This window comes from Chiloscyllium plagiosum, unplaced genomic scaffold, assembly GCF_037043375.1.
Source record: "Chiloscyllium plagiosum isolate Xiang-an unplaced genomic scaffold, Cpla_swu_hap1 HiC_scaffold_1, whole genome shotgun sequence".
In the NCBI taxonomy this organism is placed as follows: Eukaryota; Metazoa; Chordata; class Chondrichthyes; order Orectolobiformes; family Hemiscylliidae; genus Chiloscyllium; species Chiloscyllium plagiosum.
Genome location: NW_028270139.1, coordinates 175932019 through 175952164, shown reverse-complemented (window position 1 = coordinate 175952164; position 20146 = coordinate 175932019). Strand labels below are relative to the sequence as shown.

Here is a 20146-nt window from a genome sequence, read left to right as displayed (position 1 = left end):
TTTAACACTGGAATGTGTTTGTTGAGACTGGGATAGGGAGGGGGTCAGAGTGGTCTGTGTGTTTAACACTGGAATGTGGTGTGTGAGACTGATAGGGAGGGGGTCAGGAGGCTCTGTCTGTTTAATACTGGGATGTGCTGTGTGAGACTGGGATAGGGAGGGGATCGGGGCTCTGTGTGTTTAAGACTGGGATGTGCTGTGTGAGACTGGGATAGGGAGGGGATCGGGGCTCTGTGCGTTTAAGACTGGGATGTGCTGTGTGAGACTGGGATAGGGAGGGGATCGGGGCTCTGTGTGTTTAAGACTGGGATGTGCTGTGTGAGACTGGGATAGGGAGGGGGTCAGGGGGTTCTGTTTATTAAACACTGGGATGTGGTGTGTGATACTGGGATAGGGAGGGGGTCAGGGATCTCTGTATTTTCCACTGGGATGTGGTGTGAGAGACTGGGAGAGGGAGAGTGTCCGGAGGCTCTGTGTGTTTAACACTGGGATGTGGTGTGAGAGACTGGGATAGGGAGGGGATCGGGGGTTCTGTGTGTTTAACACTGGGATGTGGTTTGTCAGACTGGGATAGGGAGGGGGCAGGTGCTCTGTGTGTTTCACACTGGGTTGTGCTGTGTGAGACTGGGATAGGGAGGGGTTCAGGGATCTCTGTATTTTCCACTGGGATGTGGTGTGTGAGACTGGGAGAGGGAGAGTGTCCGGAGGCTCTGTGTTTAACACTGGGATGTGTTCGATGAGACTGGGATAGGGAGGTGGTCGGGGGACTCTGTCTTTAACACTGGAATGTGATGTGTGTGTCTGAGATAGGGAGGGGGTCAGGGTGCTCTGTGTTTTGCACTGGGATGTGTTGTGTGAGACTGGGATAGGGAGGGGATCAGGAGGCTCTCTGTGTTTAACACTGGGATGTGCTGTGTGAGACTGGGATAGGGAGGGGATCAGGGGGTTCTGTTTATTTAACACTGGGATGTGGTGTGTGATACTGGGATAGGGAGTGGGCCGGGGGCTCTGTGTTTAACACTGGAATGTGTTCGTTGAGACTGGGATAGGGAGGTGGTCGGGGGACTCTGTCTTTAACACTGGAATGTGATGTGTGTGTCTGAGATAGGGAGGGGGTCAGGGTGCTCTGTGTTTTGCACTGGGATATGTGGTTTGAGACTGGGATAGGGAGGGGATCAGGAGGCTCTCTGTGTTTAACACTGGGATGTGCTGTGTGAGACTGGGATAGGGAGGTGGTCAGGGGGTTCTGGGTGTTTAACACTGGGATGTGTTCGTTGAGACTGGGTTAGGGAGGGGGTCAGGGGGCTCTGTGTGTTTGACACTGGAATGTGCTGTGTGAGACTGGGATAGCGAGGGGGTCAGGGGGCTCTGTGTGTATAACACTGCGATGTGTTCGCTGAGGTTGGGATAGGGTGAGGGTCAGGGTGCTCTGTGTGTTTAACACAGGGATATGTTGTGTGTGTCTGGGATAGGGAGAGGGTTTTCGGTCTGTGTTTCACACTGGGTTGTGTTTTGTGAGACTAGGATAGAGAGAGGGTCAGGGGGCTCGGTGTGTTTAACACTGGGATGTGTTCCTTGAGACTGGGTTAGGGAGGGGGTCAGGGGGCTCTGTGTGTTTAAAACTGGAATGTGCTGTGTGTGACTGGGATAGGGAGGGGGTCAGGGGGCTCTGTGTGTTTTACTCTGGGATGTGCCGTGTGAGGCTGGGATAGTCGGGGGGTCAGGGGGCTCTGTGTGTTTAACACTGGGATGTGCTCTGCGAGACTGGTATAGGGAGAGGGTCAGGGGGCTCTGTGTTTAACACTGGGATGTGCTGTGTGAGACTGGGATAGGGAGGGGATTAGGGGGCTCTGTGTGTTTTACTCTGGGATGTGCTGTGTGAGACTAGGAGAGGGAGAGGGTCCGGGGGCTCTGTGTTTAACACTGGGATGTTGTGTGTGAGACTGGGTTAGGGAAGGGGTCAGGGGGATCTGTGTATTTAACACTGGGATGTGGTGTGTGATACTGGGATAAGGAGGGCGTCAGGGGGTCTCTGTGTTTAACACTGGAATGTGATGTGTGAAACTGGGATAGGGAGGGGGTCGGGTGGCTCTGTGTTTAACACTGGGATGTGCTGTGTGAGACTGGGATAGGGAGAGGGTGAGGGGGTTCTGTGTGTTTAACACTGGGATGTGTTCGTTCAGACTGGGTTATGGAGGGGGTCAGGGGGCTCTGTGTTTAACGCTGGGATGTTCTGTGTGAGACTGGGATAGGGGAGAGAGTCAGGGGGCTCTGTGTGTATAACACTGTGATGTATTGTGTGAGACTGGGATAGGGAGGGGGTCAGGGGGCTCTGTGTGTATAACACTGCGATGTGTTCGCTGAGGTTGGGATAGGGAGAGGGTCAGGGTGCTCTGTGTTTAACACAGGGATATGTTGTTTGTGTCTGGGATAGGGAGAGGGTCTGGGGGCTATGTGTGTTTAACAATGGGATGTGCTGTGTGAGATTGGGATAGGGAGGGGTCAGGGGACTCTGTATTTGACATTGGAATGTGTTGTGTGAGACTGGGATAGAGAGAGAGTCAGGGGGCTCTGTGTGTTTAACACTGGGATGTGTTCGTTGAGACTGGGATAGGGATGGGGTCAGAGTGGTCTGTGTGTTTAACACTGGGATGTGCTGTGTGGGACTGGGATAGGGAGGGGATCGGGGGCTCTGTGTATTTAACACTGGGATGTGTTTGTTGAGACTGGGTTAGGGAGGGAGGTCAGGGGGCTCTGTGTTTAACACTGGGATGTGCAGTGTGAGTCTGGGATAGGGAGGGGATTAGGGGGCTCTGTGTGTTTAACACTGGAATGTGCTGTGTGAGACTGGGCTAGGGAGGGAGTTAGGTGGCTCTGTGTATATGACACTGGAATGTGCTGTGTGAGATGAGGATAGGGAGGGGGTCAGGGGGCTCTGTGTTTAACACAGGAATGTGTTATGTGATACTGGGATTGGGAGAGGGTCAGGGGCTCTGTTTTACACTGGGATGTTTTCATTGAGACTGTGATAGGGAGAGGGTCAGGGGGCTCTGTGTTTAACACTGGGATGTGGTATGTGAGACTGGGATAGGGGAAGGGGTCAGGGGGTTCTGTGTGTTTTACACTGGGATGTGGTTTGTCAGACTGGGATAGATAGGGGGTCAGGGGACACTGTATTTGATATTGGAATGTGTTGTGTGAGACTGGGATAGAGAGAGGGTCAAGGGGCTCTGTGTTTTGCACTGGGATGTGCTGTGTGAGACTGGGATAGAGAGAGGGTCAGGGGGCTCGGTGTGTTTAACACTGGGATGCATTGTGTGAGACTGGGATTGGGAGGGGGTCGGGTGGCTCTGTGTTTAACACTGGAATGTGCTGTGTGAGACTGGGATAGGGAGGGGTCAGGAGGCTCTGTGTGTTTAACACTGGGATGTATTGTGTGAGACTGGGATAGGGAGGGTGTTAGGGGGCTCTGTGTATTTAACACTGGGATGTGTTCGTTGAGACTGGGTTAGGGAGGGGGTCAGGGGACTCTGTGTTTCGTACTGGGATGTGCAGTGTGAGACTGGGATAGGGAGGGGGTCTGGGGCACTGTGTTTAACACTGGAATGTGCTGTGTGAGACTGGGATAGGGAGGGGTTCAGGGGTTCTGTGTTTTGCACTGGGATGTGCTGTGTGAGTCTGGGATAAGGAGGGGATCAGGGGGCTCTGTGTTTAACACTGGGATGTGCTGTGTGAGACTGGGATAGGGAGCGAGTCAGGGGGCTCTGTGTGTTTAACACTGGAATGTGATGTGTGAGTCTGAGATAGGGAGAGGGTCAGGGAGCTCTGTATTTTCCACTGGGATGTGGTGTGTGAGACTGGGAGAGGGAGAGGGTCAGTGGGCTCTGTGTTTAACGCTGGGATGTGCTGTGTAAGTCTGGGATAAGGAGGGGATCAGGGGGCTCTGTGTTTAACACTGTGATGTGTTGTGTGAGACTGGGATAAGGAGGGGATCCAGGGCTCTGTGTTTAACACTGGGATGTGCTGTGTGAGACTGGAATAGGGAGGGCACAAGGGGCTCTTTGTGTTTAACACTGGAATGTGGTGTGTGAGACTGGGATAGGGAGGGGGTCAGGGGGGTCTGTGTGTTTAACACTGGGATGTGCTCTGCAAGACTGGGATAGGGAGGGGGCCAGGGGGCTCTGTGAGTTTAAAACTGGAATGTCCTGTGTGAGACTGGGATAGGGAGGGTGTCAGGGGGCTCTGTGTGTTTAACACTGGGATGTGCTGTGTGAGACTGGGATAGGGAAGGGGTCAGGGGGTTCTGTGTTCAACACTGGGATGTGGTGTGTGATACTGGGATAGGGAGGGGGTCAGGGGGCTCTGTGTGTTTAACTCTGGAATGTGATGTGTGAGTCTGAGATAGGGAGAGGGTCAGGGAGCTCTGTATTTTCCACTGGGATGTTTTGTGTGAGACTGGGATAGAGAGTGGGTCAGTGGGCTCTGTGTTTAACAATGGGATGTGCTGTGTGAGACTGGGATAAGGAGGGGATAAGGGTGCTCTGTGTTTAACATTGGGAAATTGTGTTTGAGACTGGGTTAGGGAGAGGGTCGGGGTTCTCTGTGTGTTAAACACTGGGATGTGCTGTGCGAGACTGGGATAGGGAGAGTGTCAGAGGGCTCTGTGTGTATGACACTGGGATGTGCTGTGTGAGACTGGGATAGGGAGGGGATCAGGGGGCTCTGTGTTTAACACGGATGTATTTTGTGAGACTGGGATAGGGAGGGGGTCAGGGGGTTCTGTGTTCAACACTGGGATGTGGTGTGTTATACTGGGATAGGGAGGGGGTCAGGGGGGGTCTGTGTGTTTAACTCTGGGATGTGCTCTGCAAGACTGGGATAGGGAGGGGGTCAGGGGGTTCTGTGTGTTTAACACTGGGATGTGCTGTGTGAGACTGGGATAGGGAGGGGGTCAGGGGGTTCTGTGTTTTTAACACTGGAAGTGTTGTGTGATACTGGGATAGGGAGGGGGTCAGGGGGCTCTGTGTGTTTAACTCTGGAATGTGATGTGTGAGTCTGAGATAGGGAGAGGGTCAGGGAGCTCTGTATTTTCCACTGGGATGTTTTGTGTGAGACTGGGAGAGGGAGAGGGTCCGGGGGCTCTGTGTTTAACACTGGGATGTTGTGTGTGAGACTGGGATAGAGAGCGGGTCAGTGGGCTCTGTGTTTAACACTGGGATGTGCTGTGTGAGACTGGGATAAGGAGGGGATCGGGGGCTCTGTGTTTAACACTGGGATGTGCTGTGTGAGACTGGGATAAGGAGGGGATAAGGGGGCTCTGTGTTTAACACTGGGATGTGGTGTGTGAGACTGGGATAGGGGAAGGGGTCAGGGGGCTCTGTGTGTTTTACACTGGGATGTGGTTTGTCAGACTGGGATAGATAAGGGGTCAGGGGGCTCTGTGTGTTTAACACTGGGATGTATTGAGTGAGACTGGGATAGGGAGGGGTCAGGGGACACTGTATTTGATATTGGAATGTGTTGTGTGAGACTGGGATAGAGAGAGGGTCAGGGGACTCTGTGTGTTTAACACTGGAATGTGCTGTGTGAGACTGGGATAGGGAGGGGTTCAGGGGTTCTGTGTTTTGCACTGGGATGTGCTGTGTGAGACTGGGAGAGGGTCCGGGGGCTCTGTGTGTTTTACACTGGGATGCTTTGTGTGAGACTGGGATTGGGAGGGGGTCGGGTGGCTCTGTGTTTAACACTGGAATGTGCTGTGTGAGACTGGGATAGGGAGGGGTCAGGAGGCTCTGTGTGTTTAACACTGGGATGTATTGTGTGAGACTGGGATAGGGAGGGTGTTAGGGGGCTCTGTGTATTTAACACTGGGATGTGTTCGTTGAGACTGGGTTAGGGAGGGGGTCAGGGGACTCTGTGTTTCGTACTGGGATGTGCTGTGTGAGACTGGGATAGGGAGGGGGTCTGGGGCACTGTGTTTAACACTGGAATGTGCTGTGTGAGACTGGGATAGGGAGGGGTTCAGGGGTTCTGTGTTTTCCACTGGGATGTGCTGTGTGAGACTGGGAGAGGGAGAGGGTTCGGGGGCTCTGTGTTTAACACTGGGATGTTGTGTGTGAGACTGGGATAGAGAGCGGGTCAGTGGGCTCTGTGTTTAACACTGGGATGTGCTGTGTGAGTCTGGGATAAGGAGGGGATCGGGGGGCTCTGTGTTTAACACTGTGTATTGTGTGAGACTGGGATAGGGAGGGGGTCAGGGGGTTCTGTGTGTTTAACACTGGGATGTGCTGTGTGAGACTGCGATAGGGAGCAAGTCAGAGGGCTCTGTGTGTATGACACTGGGATGTGCTGTGTGAGACTGGGATAGGGAGAGGGTCGGGGGATCTGTGTGGTTAACACTGGGATGTGTTCGTTGAGACTGGGATAGGGAGGGGATCAGGGGCTCTGTGTGTTTAACACTCTGACGTGGTGTGTGAGACTGGGTTGGGGCTGGGGTCTCAGGGGCCTCCGTGCATTTAACAGTGGGATATGCTGTGTGAGACTGGGATAGGGAGGGGGTCGGGGGGCTCTGTGTGTATAACACTGGGATGTGCTGTGTGAGACTGGGATTGGGAGAGGATAATGAGGCTTTTGTGTTTAACACTGGAATGTGTTCATTGAGACTGGGATAGAGAGAGGGTCAGGGAGCTCTGTGGTTCACACTGGGATGTGCTGTGTGTGACTGGGATAGGGAGAGGGTCAGGGGCTCTGTATGTGTAACCCTGGAATGTGCTGTGAGAGACTGGGATAGTGAGAGGGTCAGGGGGCTCTGTGTGTATAACACTGAGATGTGCTGTGTGAGGCTGGGATATGGAGAGGGTCCGTGGGCTGTGTGTGTTTAACCCTGGGATGTGTTGTGTGAGACTGGAATAGGGAATGGGTTAGGGGCGTTGTGTTTAACAATGGGATGTGTTTTGTGAGACGGGTTAGGGAGAGGGTAAGGGGGCTCTGTGTGTACAACACTGGGATATGCTTTGGGACACTCGGTTCGGGAGGGGATCGGGGGCTCTGTGTGTTTAACACTGGGATGTGGTGTGTGAGACTGGGATAGGGAGGGGGTCAGGGGGCTCTGTGTGTTTAACACTGGAATGTGCTGTTTGAGACTGGGATAGGGAGGGTGTCAGGGGGCTCTGTTTAACACTGGGATGTGCTGTGTGAGACTGGGATAGGGAGGGGGTCAGGGGGTTCTGTGTGTTTAACACTGGGATGTATTTTGTGAGACTGGGATAGGGAGGGGGTCAGGGGGTTCTGTGTTTTTAACACTTGGATAGGGAGGGGGTCAGGGGGCTCTGTGTTTAACACTGGGATGTGTTGTGTGAGACTGGGAGAGGGAGGGGGTTGGGGGGCTCTGTGTTTATCACTGGAATGTGCTGTGTGAGACTGGGAGAGGGAGAGGGTCCAGGGGCTCTGTGTTTAACACTGGGATGTATTGTGTGAGATTGGGATAGGGAGGGGGTCAGGGGGCTCTGTGTGTTTAACACTGGGATATGTTGTGTGTGTCTGGGATAGGGAGAGGGTCTGGGGGCTCTGTTTCACACTGGGATGTGCTGTGTGAGACTGGGATAGGGAGTGGGTCAGGGGGCTCTATGTTTAACATTGGAAAGTGTTGTGTGAGACTGGGATAGGGAGAGGGTCAGGGGGCTCTGTGTGTTTTACACTGGGATGTGTTCGTTGAGACTGGGTTAGGGAGGGGGTCGGGGGCTCTGTGTGTTTAACACTGGGATGTGATGTGAGTCTGAGATAGGGATGGGGTCACGGAGCTCTGAATTTTCCACTGGGATGTGGTGTGTGAGACTGGGAGAGGGAGAGGGTCCGGGGGCTCTGTGTTTAACACTGGGATGTGCTGTGTGAGACTGGGATAGGGAGGGGATCACGGGGCTCTGTGTTTAACACTGGGATGTGCTGTGTGAGACTGGGATAGGGAGGGGGTCATGGTGCTTTTTGTGTTTAACACTGGGATGTGCTGTGAGTGTTTCGGATAGGGAGGGAGTCAGTGTGCTCTGTGTTTAACATTGGGAAATTGTGTTTGAGACTGGGTTAGGGAGGGGGTCAGGGGGCTCTGTGTGTTTAACTCTGGGATGTGCTGTGCTAGACTGGGATAGGGAGAGTGTCAGGGGGCTCTGTGTGTATAACACTGCGTGTTCTCTGTGAGACTGGGATAGGGAGGGGGTCGGGGGCTCTGTGTGTTTAACACTCTGACGTGGTGTGTGAGACTGGGTTGGGGCTGGGGTCTCAGGGGCCTCCGTGCATTTAACAGTGGGATATGCTGTGTGAGACTGGGGTAGGGAGGGGGTCGGGGGGCTCTGTGTGTATAACACTGGGATGTGCTGTGTGAGACTGGGATTGGGAGAGGATAATGAGGCTTTTGTGTTTAACACTGGAATGTGTTCATTGAGACTGGGATAGAGAGCGGGTCAGGGAGCTCTGTGGTTCACACTGGAATGTGCTGTGAGAGACTGGGATAGGGAGAGGGTCAGGGGGCTCTGTGTGTATAACACTGAGATGTGCTGTGTGAGACTGGGATATGGAGGGGGTCGGGGGCTCTATGTTTAACACTGGGTGTGCTCTGCGCGAGTGGGATAGAGAGAGGGTCAGGGGATTTGTGTGTTTTACACTGTGATGTGTTGTGTCCGACTGGGATAGGGAGGGGGTGAGGGGACTATGTGTTTGATACTGGGATGTCCTGTAAGCGACTGGGATAGGGAGGGGGTGAGGGGGCTATGTGTTTGACACTGGGATGTCCTATGGGTGACTGGGATATGGAGGGGGTGTGGGGGCTATGTGTTTGACACTGGGATGTCCTGTAAGCGACTGGGATAGGGAGGGGGTGAGGGGGCTATGTGTTTGACACTGGGATGTCCTATGGGTGACTGGGATAGGGAGGGGGTGAGGGGGCTATGTGTTTGACACTGGGATGTCCTGTGGGCGACTGGGATAGGGAGTGGGTGAGGGGGCTATGTGTTTGACACTGGGATGTCCTGTAAGCGACTGGGATAGGGAGGGGGTGAGGGGGCTATGTGTTTGATACTGGGATGTCCTGTAAGCGACTGGGATAGGGAGTGGGTGAGGGGGCTATGTGTTTGACACTGGGATGTCCTGTAAGCGACTGGGATAGGGAGGGGGTGAGGGGACTATGTGTTTGACACTGGGATGTCCTGTGGGCGACTGGGATAGGGAGGGGGTGAGGGAGCTATGTGTTTGACACTGGGATGTCCTGTGGGCGACTGGGATGGGGAGTGGGTGAGGGGGCTATGTGTTTGACACTGGGATGTCCTGTGGGCGACTGGGATAGGGAGGGGGTGAGGGGGCTATGTGTTTGATACTGGGATGTCCTGTAAGCGACTGGGATAGGGAGGGGGTGAGGGGGCTATGTGTTTGACACTGGGATGTCCTGTGGGCGACTGGGATAGGGAGTGGGTGAGGGGGCTATGTGTTTGACACTGGGATGTCCTGTAAGCGACTGGGATAGGGAGGGGGTGAGGGGGCTATGTGTTTGATACTGGGATGTCCTGTAAGCGACTGGGATAGGGAGGGGGTGAGGGGGCTATGTGTTTGACACTGGGATGTCCTGTGGGCGACTGGGATAGGGAGTGGGTGAGGGGGCTATGTGTTTGACACTGGGATGTCCTGTAAGCGACTGGGATAGGGAGGGGGTGAGGGGGCTATGTGTTTGATACTGGGATGTCCTGTAAGCGACTGGGATAGGGAGGGGGTGAGGGGGCTATGTGTTTGATACTGGGATGTCCTGTAAGCGACTGGGATAGGGAGGGGGTGAGGGGGCTATGTGTTTGACACTGGGATGTCCTGTAAGCGACTGGGATAGGGAGGGGGTGAGGGGGCTATGTGTTTGACACTGGGATGTCCTGTAAGCGACTGGGATAGGGAGGGGGTGAGGGGGCTATGTGTTTGACACTGGGATGTCCTGTGGGCGACTGGGATTGGGAGGGGGTGAGGGGACTATGTGTTTGACACTGGGATGTCCTGTAAGCGACTGGGATAGGGAGGGGGTGAGGGGGCTATGTGTTTGACACTGGGATGTCCTGTGGGCGACTGGGATAGGGAGGGGGTGAGGGGACTATGTGTTTGACACTGGGATGTCCTGTAAGCGACTGGGATAGGGAGGTGGTCTAAATGCTGCAGCGTCTGGTTTTCTGATGGTTCTTCAGCACCGTCCCCACGTGTATGTGCATGGTGAGGTTGGTATTGTTGGGAATGGCCTTCCGTTTGCTTCAGGTATAGAGCTCTGTGTAGAGCAGAACTGAAAGTTACTGTCCTTGAACACAGAACAGTCCAGCACAGAATGGGCCCTTTAGCCCTCGATGTTGCACTGACCCGTGAACTAATCTGATGAGAACAGATCTAAGTCTCTTGGCCTTTCCTCAAAAATCCTTCCCACCAGACCAGGCAATATCCTGGTAAATCTCCTCTGCACCTTTTCCAATGCTTCCACATCCTTCCTGTAATGGGGCGACCAGAATTGAACACAATATTCCAAGTGTGGCCGCACCAGCGTTTTGTATAGTTGCAGCATGATATTGTGGCTCCGGAACTCAATCCCTCTACCAATGAAACCTAACACACCGTATGCCTTCTTAACAGCACTATCCACCCGGGTGACAACTTTCAGGGATCTATGAACACGGACTCCAATATCCCTCTGCACATCCACACTACCAAGAATCTTTCCATTGACCCAGTACTCTGCCTTCCTGTTATTCTTCCCAAAGTGCATCACCTCACATTTAGCTGCATTGAACTCCATTTGCCACCTCTCAGCCCAATTCTGCAGTTTATCCAAGTCCCCCTGCAGCCTGTAACATTCTTCCAAACTGTCCACTACTCCACTGACTTTAGTGTCATCTGCAAATTTACTAATCCATCCACCAATGCCTGCGTCTAAGTCATTTATAAAAATGACAAACAGCAGTGGTCCCAAAACAGATCCTTGTGGCACACCACCAGTAACCGGACTCCAGGCTGAATATTTTCCATCTACTATCACCGCTGCCTTCTTACAGAAAGCCAGTTTCTAATCCAAACTGCTAAATCACCCTCAATCCCATGCCTCTGCATTTTCTCCAACAGCCTCCCATGTGGAACCTTATCAAAGGCTTTACTGAAGTCCATGTACACCACGTCAACTGCCCTCCCCTCATCTACATGCTTGATCACCTTCTCAAAAAGCTCAATGAGGTTTGTGAAACATGACCTGCCCTTGACGAATCCATGTTGACTATCTGAGATCAAATTGTTGCTTGCTAGATGATTATAAATCCTATCTCTTATAATCCTTTCCAAAACCTTTCCTACAACAGATGTAAGGCTCATTGGTCTATAATTACCTGGGTCATCTCTACTGCCCTTCTTGTAATAGGGCACAACATTTACAATCCCCCAGTCTTCTGGTACTAAACCTGTAGACAATGACGACTCCAAGATCAAAGCAAAAGTCTCCAACATCTCCTCCCTAGCTTCCCAGAGAATCCTCGGATAAATCCCATCCGTCCCAGGGGACTTATCTACTTTCACCCCTTCTAACAATATGGTTTTGTGCAGGGGAGATCGTGCCTTACCAACTTAATAGAGTTCTTCAAGGAAGTAACCAAGTTGATAGATGAAGGAAGGGCTGTTGATGTCATATACATGGACTTTAGTAAGGCATTTGATAAGGTTCCCCATGGCAAACTTATAGAGAAAGTGAAGTCACATGGTGTGCAGGTGGATAAAGAACTGGTTGAGCAACAGGAGACAGAGAGTAGTAGTTGAAGGGAGTTTCTCAAAATGAGAAAGGTGACCAGTGGTGTTCCACAGGGATCAGTGCTGGGGCCACTGTTGTTTGTGATATACATAAATGATCTGGAAGAGACACTGTTGGTATGATCAGCAAGTTTGCAGATGACACAAAGATTGGTGGAGTAGCAGAAAGCATAAGGGACTGTCAGAGAATACAGGAGGATATAGATAGACTGGAGAGTTGGGCGGAGAAGTGGCAGATGGCTTTCAATCCACACAAATGTGAGGTGCTGCATTTAGGCAAGACTAATTCTAGAGCGAATTATACAATGAATGGAAGAGCCTTGAGAAAAGTTGATGGGTAGAGAGATCTGGGAGTGCAGGTCCATTGTACCCTGAAGGTTGCTGCACAGGTGGACAGAGTGGTCAAGAAGGCATATGGTACGCTTGCCTTCATTGGACGGGGTACTGAGTATAAGAGCTGGCTGATGTTAAAATTGTACAAGACATTGATTTGGCCGCATTTAGAATACTGTGTACAGTTCTGGGCACCACATTACCAAAAGGATGTGGACGCTTTGGAGAGGGTGCAGAGAAGGTTTACGGGGATGTTGTCTGGTATGGAAGGTGCTAACTATGAAGAGAGGTTGAGTAGGTTAGGTTTATTTTCATTAGAAAAAAGGAGATTGAGGGGGGAACCTGATTGAGGTTTACAAAATAATGAAGGGTATAGACAGGGTGGATAGAGACAAGCTTTTTCCCAGGGTGAAGGATTCAATAACGAGAGGTCACGCTTTCAGGGTGAGAGGTGGAAAGTTTAAGGAGGATACACGCAGCAAGTACTTCACACAGAGGGTGGTGGGCGTTTGGAATGCGTTGCCAGCAGAGGTGGTAGAGGCAGGCACGGTAGATTCATTTAAGGTGCGTCTGGACAGATGCCTGAGTAGGTGGGGAACAGAGGGATACAGATGATTAGGAATTGGGCGACAGGTTTAGACAATGGATTTGGATCAGCTCAGGCTTGGAGGGCCGAAGGGCCTGTTCTGGGGCTGTAAATTTTCTTTGTTCTTTGTTCTAGTATTGATAACACCTGTTTGTAACTAACCTTGGTCCTTTCTAGTCTAGTATCTCGTTCTTCTCTTCTACAACATTATCTGTTTCCTGAGTGAAAACAGATGAGAAATGTTTGTTCAGCATCTCTCCGATCTCCACAGGGTCCACACACAGCTTCCCACCCCTGTCTTTGACTGGCCCTAATCCTACCCTAATCATCCTTTTATCCCTCACATACCTATAGAAAGCTTTAGGGTTCTCCTTTATTCTATTTGCTAAAGGCTGCTCGTGTCCTCTCTTTGCTTTTCTTAACTCTCTCTTTAAATCCTTCCTCGCTGATCTGTAACTCTCCATCGCCCCATCTGAACCATCTTGTCTCATCAACACACAAGCCTCCTTCTTCTTCGTAACAAGAGATGCAATTTCTGTAGTAACCCACGGTTCCCTTACCTTATCACCTCCTCCCTGCCTGACAGGGACAGACCTATCAAGGACACGCAATATCTGTTCCTGAAACCAGCTCCACATTTCCATTGTCCCCATCCCCTGCATTTTATTACCCTATTCTTTGCATCCTAATTCTTGCCTAATCGCATTATCAAATCACCATCACAGTGTGAACAAGAATATTGAAACGTCCAGGACATTTAGGAAGAATGAGGAGCTAACAAAATGAAGATGCAGTCTGTTGCTTAACAATGACTTGAATATATTGGTGTTCTGATCCCACCTGATATTATTACTGGACTCGTCTGATCCCAAACTGAAATATGGCTTGATGGATCATATTATTATCTCAAAGCGATTTTTTTTTATTCATCCCTGGGATTTGAGCATCACTGGCTGGGCCCAGCATTTCTTGCCTGTCTCTCATTGCCCCTTGGGAAGGTAGTGCCTCTTGAACTGCTGCAGTCCAAGTGCTGGAGGTAGATCCACAATGCCATTCGGAAGGGAATCCCAGGATTCTGACACTGTAGTAGGGAAGTAACACTGATATATTCTCAGCTCAAGACGGCGAGTGCCTTGGAGGGGAATCTGCAGCGAGTAGTGTTTGCATGTACCTGCTACCTTTGTCCATCTAGATGGAAGGGATTGTGCATTTGCACGGTTCTATTTGAGGATTTCTGGTGAATTTCTGCAGTGCATCTTGTAGATAGTACACACTGCTCAAAGTTTGGGAGAAGATTTGTAGCTCGGGTGCTCGTTGTTGTGGTTCTGTTCGCCGAGCTGGAAGTTTTTGTTGCAAACGTTTCGTCCCCTGTCTAGGTGACATCCTCAGTGCTTGGGAGCCTCCTGTGAAGCGCTTCTGTGGTGTTTCCTCTGGCATTTATAGTGGCCTGTCCCTGCCGCTCTGGTTGTCAGTTTCAGCTGTCTGCTGTAGTGGCCGGTATATTGGGTCCAGGTCGATGTGTTTGTTGATGGAGTTTGTGGATGAGTGCCATGCTTCTAGGAATTCCCTGGCTGTTCTTTGTTTCGCTTGCCCTATAATGGTAGTGTCGTCCCAGTCAAATTCATGTTGCTTGTCGTCTGCGTGTGTGGCTACTAGGGATAGCTGGTCGTGTCTTTCGTGGCTAGTTGATGATCGTGGATGCGGATCGTTAGCTGTCTTCCTGTTTGTCCTATATAGTGTTTTGTGCAGTCCTTGCATGGTATTTTGTACACTACATTAGTTTTGCTCATGCTGGGTATCGGGTCCTTCGTTCTGGTGAGTTGTTGTCTGAGAGTGGCTGTTGGTTTGTGTGCTGTTATAAGTCCTAGTGGTCGCAGTAGTCTGGCTGTCATTTCAGAGATGGTTCTTGACGTATGGTAGTGTGGCTAGTCCTTTGGGTTGTCCTCGTTCTGTTGTCTCTCCCTTAGGCATCTGTTGATGAAATTGCGCGGGTATCCGTTTTTGGCGAATACCTTGTACAGGTGTTCCTCTTCCTCTTTTTGCAGTGCTGGTGTGCTGCAGTCTGTTGTCGCCCGTTTGAATAGTGTCCTGATGCAACTTCATTTGTGTGTGTTGGGGTGGTTGCTCTCGTAGTTCAGGACTTGGCCTGTGTGTGTGGCTTTCCTGTAAACCCTTGTGGTGAATTCTCCGTTTGGTGTTCTCTGTACCCTCGCGTCTAGGAATGGGAGTTGGTTGTCCTTTTCTTCCTCTCTCGTGAATCGGATTCCTGTGAGTGTGGGATTGATGATCCAGTGTGTATTCTCTATTTCTGTATTTTTAATGATTACAAAGGTGTCATCCACATATCTGACCCAGAGTTTGGGTTGAATTTTTGGTAAGACTGTTTGTTCTAACCTTTGCATTACTGCTTCGGCTATGAGTCCCGAGATCGGTGAGCCCATGGGTGTTCCGTTGATTTGTTCATATATCTGGTTGTTGAATGTGAAGTGTGTTGTGAGGCACAAGTCCAGTAGTTTAAGTATGCCGTCTTTGTTGATGGGTTCAACGTCCTGTTGTCTGTTATGTCTGTTCAGCAGGTTGGCTATTGTTTCTCTGGCTAGGGCTTTGTCGATAGAGGTGAACAGTGCTGTCACGTCGAATGAGACCATGGTTTCTTCCTTGTCTATGTGTATATTTCTGATGATGTCCAAGAATTCCTGTGTTGATTGTATAGAGTGTCTGGATCCGCAGTATACACTGCTGTTACTGAGCGTCAGTGGTGGAGGGAGTGGATATTCGTGGATGTGGTGCCGATCATATCCACGATTGTTGCTTTGTCCTGGATGGTGTCAAGCTTCTTGAATGTTGCTGGGGCTGTCCCCATGCAGAAACCAGCTGGGTTTACTTGGAGCCATGTTTGACCCAGACACCAGGCTCTGTGTCATAGTTGCTGCATCATTGCTGCTAAGCTATGTCACTGGTCCTGTCAACACATTCACACAAGGCTCAGATCGTAAGTGTGTGACAGTCCATGTCAGTGTCATGGACTGAATGGCCTGTGGAATTCCATGGCACAGAAAGTGATTGATGCCAAAACATGAAGAAGATAGATATAGTTCTTTGAGCTAAAGAGACCAAAGGGTTAATCAGGAACAGGATACTGAGTTTGGGGGGGGGGGGGGAGCACACTCAAAGGACAGAATGGCCACCACCTCCTCTTCCTATTTTCTATCTTTATTTATCTTTCCATAAGGACTGTGCAGCATCACTCTGACAGATGCAGCCGGCAGATTGATAAGGATGAGGTGAAGTATGCGGAGGTGGGTACTGCAGATGCTGGAGATTAGAGTCAAGATTAGAGAGGTGCTGGAAAAGCACAGCAGGTCAGGCAGCATCCGAGGAGCAGGAAAATCGATATTTTGGGAAGGGGCCCTTCATCAGGAATGAGCAAGTATGGTTTACTCTCTTGTTGGTTCTCTCCCCACCTGCTGCAGACCCAGTCTAGCAGCGATGTCCTTTAGGACCCGATCAGCTTAATCAGTAATGCTGCTGCCAAGCCACTCTTGGTGGTGGCCATTGAAATCCCCCACCCAGAGTACATTCTGTGTCCTTGCCACCCTCAGTGAGTGTTGTTCAACATGGGGGAGTACTGATTTATCAGCCAAGGGAGAGCAGTACATGGTATTGAGCATGTGGTATTGCATCTGAAGCCATGAGACCTTGGGGGTCCAAAGTCAATGTTGAGGATTCCCAGGGCAACTCCCTCCCAACTGTATCCCACTGTGCCACCCCTCTGCTGGGAATGTCCTGCCGGTGGGACAGGACCTATCCAGGGATGGTGATGTTGGGGACATTGTCTGTAAGGTATGATTCTGTAAGTATGACTGTGTCAAGCTGTTGGTTGACTAGAGTCAAGATTAGAGTGATGCTGGAAAAGCACAGCATGTCAGGCAGCATCCGAGGAGCAGGAAAATCGACATTTCGGGAAGGAGCCCTTCATCAGTTTTGGAACTAGCCTCCAGATGTTTGCCGGAGCGACAGGGCTGTTCCTGCCATTGTCTTTACCGGTGCCTGGGTCGATGTTAGAGGATATGTCTCGTTTCATTGTCTTTGTGAGATTTTCTGGTGATCATTACAACTGAGCATTGCCATTGGGCCATTTAAGATGGAACGATTGCTGTGAAATCCTCTCATGGGATGGTTTTAGCTGCTGTTTTCCAAATCCCCAAACATACAGCCAAAATCCCATAAATGCATGTCATGTTGCGGCTGTACAGGACATTGGTTAGGCCACTGTTTGAATATTGCGTGGAATTCTGGTCTCCTTCCTATCGGAAAGATGTTGTGAAACTTGAAAGGGTTCAGAAAAGGTTTACAAGGATGTTGCCAAAGTTGGAGGATTTGAGCTACGGGGGAGGCTGAACAGGCTGGGGCTGTTTTCTCTGGAGCGTCGGAGGCTGAGGGGTGACCTTATAGAGGTTTACAAAATTATGAGGGGCATGGATAGGGTAAATAGACAACATCTTTCCCCTGGGGTGGGGGAGAGAGGTTTAGGGTGAGAGGGGAAAGATATAAAGAGACCTAAGGTTTCACACAGAGGGTGGTACATGTATGGAATGAGCTGCCAGAGGATGTGTTGGAGGCTGGTACAATTACAACATTTAAAAGGCATCTGGATGGGGACATGAATAGGAAGGGTTTGGAGAGATATGGGCTGGGTGCTGGCAGGTGGGACTAGATTGGGTTGGGATATCTGGTTGGCATGGTCGGGTTGGACCGAAGGGTCTGTTTCCGTGCTGTACATCTCTCTGACTCTAATGACATCATGGGACCAGTCAATGGGGTGAATAGCAAAATGGTGGTGTGTGTGCTGTGTGATTGTTTGGAATTTGAAGCAAGGGGGATACTGCTGAGGTTATCAGGCTGTTCTTTCCTGTCACTGTGCGCAATGCAATCACTTACTTTAGTGTGAACATTGCCCTGAACCAGTGCCTGGCTCGATAGCTCTGAGTTGTCTCCTGACACGTTCCTTCTTCATTCCTCTAGGTAGCCCCTTTTCAGAGACGTTTGGCGGCCAAGTGGTGGTTCCAGTGTTAACCCTGTCCATCCTGAGTTACATCCTGATCAGGCACCTACTCAAGGATGGAAAAGCATGTGGAAAATCAACGGCTGCAAACCCCACCATTCATTGTTTGATGAGGTAAGATTCCTCAGAGGGGAAATGAGGCCTGAGGCTTGTCAGTAACTCACAGGCCCTACCCTTATGGGAGGAGACAGAGACTGTCCCCAGTAAACTGGGAAATCAGCTCATGTGGGAAACCAACTGAGGCATAATGGAGGATGTTTAAAGATTCATTTAAAACAATACAAAACCATTTAAACCCCAGAGAGGAAAAAGCTGCACAGAAGAAAAACAATCACGGACAGCTAAAGATTTAAGAAACAGTACAAAACTAAAAAGAAGTGCTTGCAAAAATAAAAAAAAACAGCATTTATCCTGTTGAATGGGAAAGCTACAAAGACCAGAAAAGGGCCACATTGGCAGTGTATAAGAACAATGAAAAGGGAATATGAAAAGAAACTTACTGAGACATCAAAATCAATCAGCAAAGCATTTTAGTGACATAAAAAAGAAGTGGGTGGTCAGCAGTAATGTTGGCTCTCTAAAGCCTGAAAGTGGGGATATTGTCAGTGACTGTTGGGAAAAGGCAGAAACAGTGAAAACAAGTCACTGATACAAACAGGAGTCTGCCTGAAGCTGAATGGTTCATTCTGTTTGGTGTGGTGACAGGAGAAACCTCATCGATATCCCCTTCACTGGCAGATAGACAGATGAAGACACTCAAGAGTCCTAGATTTCATCTTCCGCCTTGGAACACTTCAACCCCAGGGCATCAATGTGGACTTCAACAGTTTCCTCATTTCCCCTTCCCCCACCTCACCCTAGTTCCAAACTTCCAGCTCAGCACTGTCCCCGTGACTTGTCCTACCTGCCTATCTCCTTTTCCACCTATCCACTCCACCCTCTGCTCCCTGACCTATCACCTTCATCCCCTCCCCCACTGACCTATTGTACTCTATGCTACTCTCTCCCCACCCCCACCCTCCTCTAGCTTATCTCTCCACGCTTCAGGCTCTCTGCCTTTATTCCTGATGAAGGGCTTTTGCCCGAAACATCGATTTTACTACTGCTCGGATGCTGCCTGAACTGCTGTGCTCTTCCAGCATCACTGATCCAGAATCTGGTTTCCAGCATCTGCAGTCATTGTTTTTACCTACAACACGGTGAGAGGCCCTTTGACCCAAACTGCTCCACGCTGATCAAAATATCCATCCACGTTAACCCCATCTCCCTGCACTTGGCCCATATCCTTCTAACCCTTTCCTATCATGTATTTGTCCAAATGCGTTTTAAATGTTGTTAATGTACCCGCCTCAACCACTTCCACTGGCAGCTCATTCCATGTGTGTACCACCCTCTGTGTAAACACGTTTCCCCTCAGGTTCCCTTTCATCCTCTTCCCTCTGACCTTAACCTGATGCCCTCTAGTCCCCGATTCCCCAACCCTGGGAAAGAGGCTGAGTGTATTCACCCTATCCATGCCTCTCATGATCTTATACACCTGTGTAAGGTCCCCCCTCGGTCTCCTACACTTGAAAGGAAAAAGTCCTAGCTTATCCACAGATGGCATGGTGGCACAGTGGTTAGCACAGCTGCCTCACAGCGCCAGGGTCCCAGGTTCGATTCCAGCCCTAGACGACTGTGTGGAGTTTGCACATTCTCCCCATGTCTGCGTGGGATTCCTCCAGGTGCTCCGGTTTCCTCCCACAGTCCAAAGATGTGCTGGTCAGGTCAATTGGCCATGCTAAATTGCCCATAGTGTTAGATGCATTAGTCAGGGGCAAATACAGGGCAGGGAACTGGTCTGGGTGGGTTACTCTTCAGAGAGTCGGTATGGACTTGTTGGGCCAAAGGACCTGTTTCCGTACTGTAGGGAATCTAATCTAATCCAACCTTTCCCTATAACTCAGACCCTTGGGTTCTGGCAACATCCTTGTAAATTTCTTCTGCTGTCTTTCCAGTTTAATAACATCCTTCCTGTAACAAGGTGATCAAAACTGAACACAATCCTCCAAGTGCGGCCTCACCAACATCCTGTATAACTGCAACATAACTCCCCAACTTCGATACCCAATGGCCTGACTGATGAAGACGAGTGTGCCAAAAGCCTTCTTCACTGCCCTGTCTACCTGGGACTCCACTCTCAGAGAACCGTGCACCCGAACTCAAATGTCTCTCTGTTTCACGACACTCCTTAAGGCCCAACTAAACACCATGATTTGACTTTCCAAAATGAAAACCTCACACTTAGCTACATTAAACTCCATTTGCCATTTCTTGCCCCACTTCCCCTACAATTTCTGAGAACCTTCCTCACTGTCCATGATACTGCC

The 20146-nt window shown here is 50.5% G+C and overlaps 1 protein-coding gene across 1 annotated transcript in view; it reads left to right on the top strand.

Moving 5' to 3' along the window:
• The window catches only part of LOC148152298 (disintegrin and metalloproteinase domain-containing protein 12-like), a 657223-nt gene that overhangs the window by 567142 nt on the left and 69935 nt on the right, over window positions 1-20146 (top strand). Inside the window, exon 21 of the mRNA XM_087986062.1 lies at window positions 17738-17891. Coding sequence (XP_087842188.1) covers window positions 17738-17891 — 154 coding nt within the window. The remainder of the gene's footprint in view (window positions 1-17737; window positions 17892-20146) is intronic.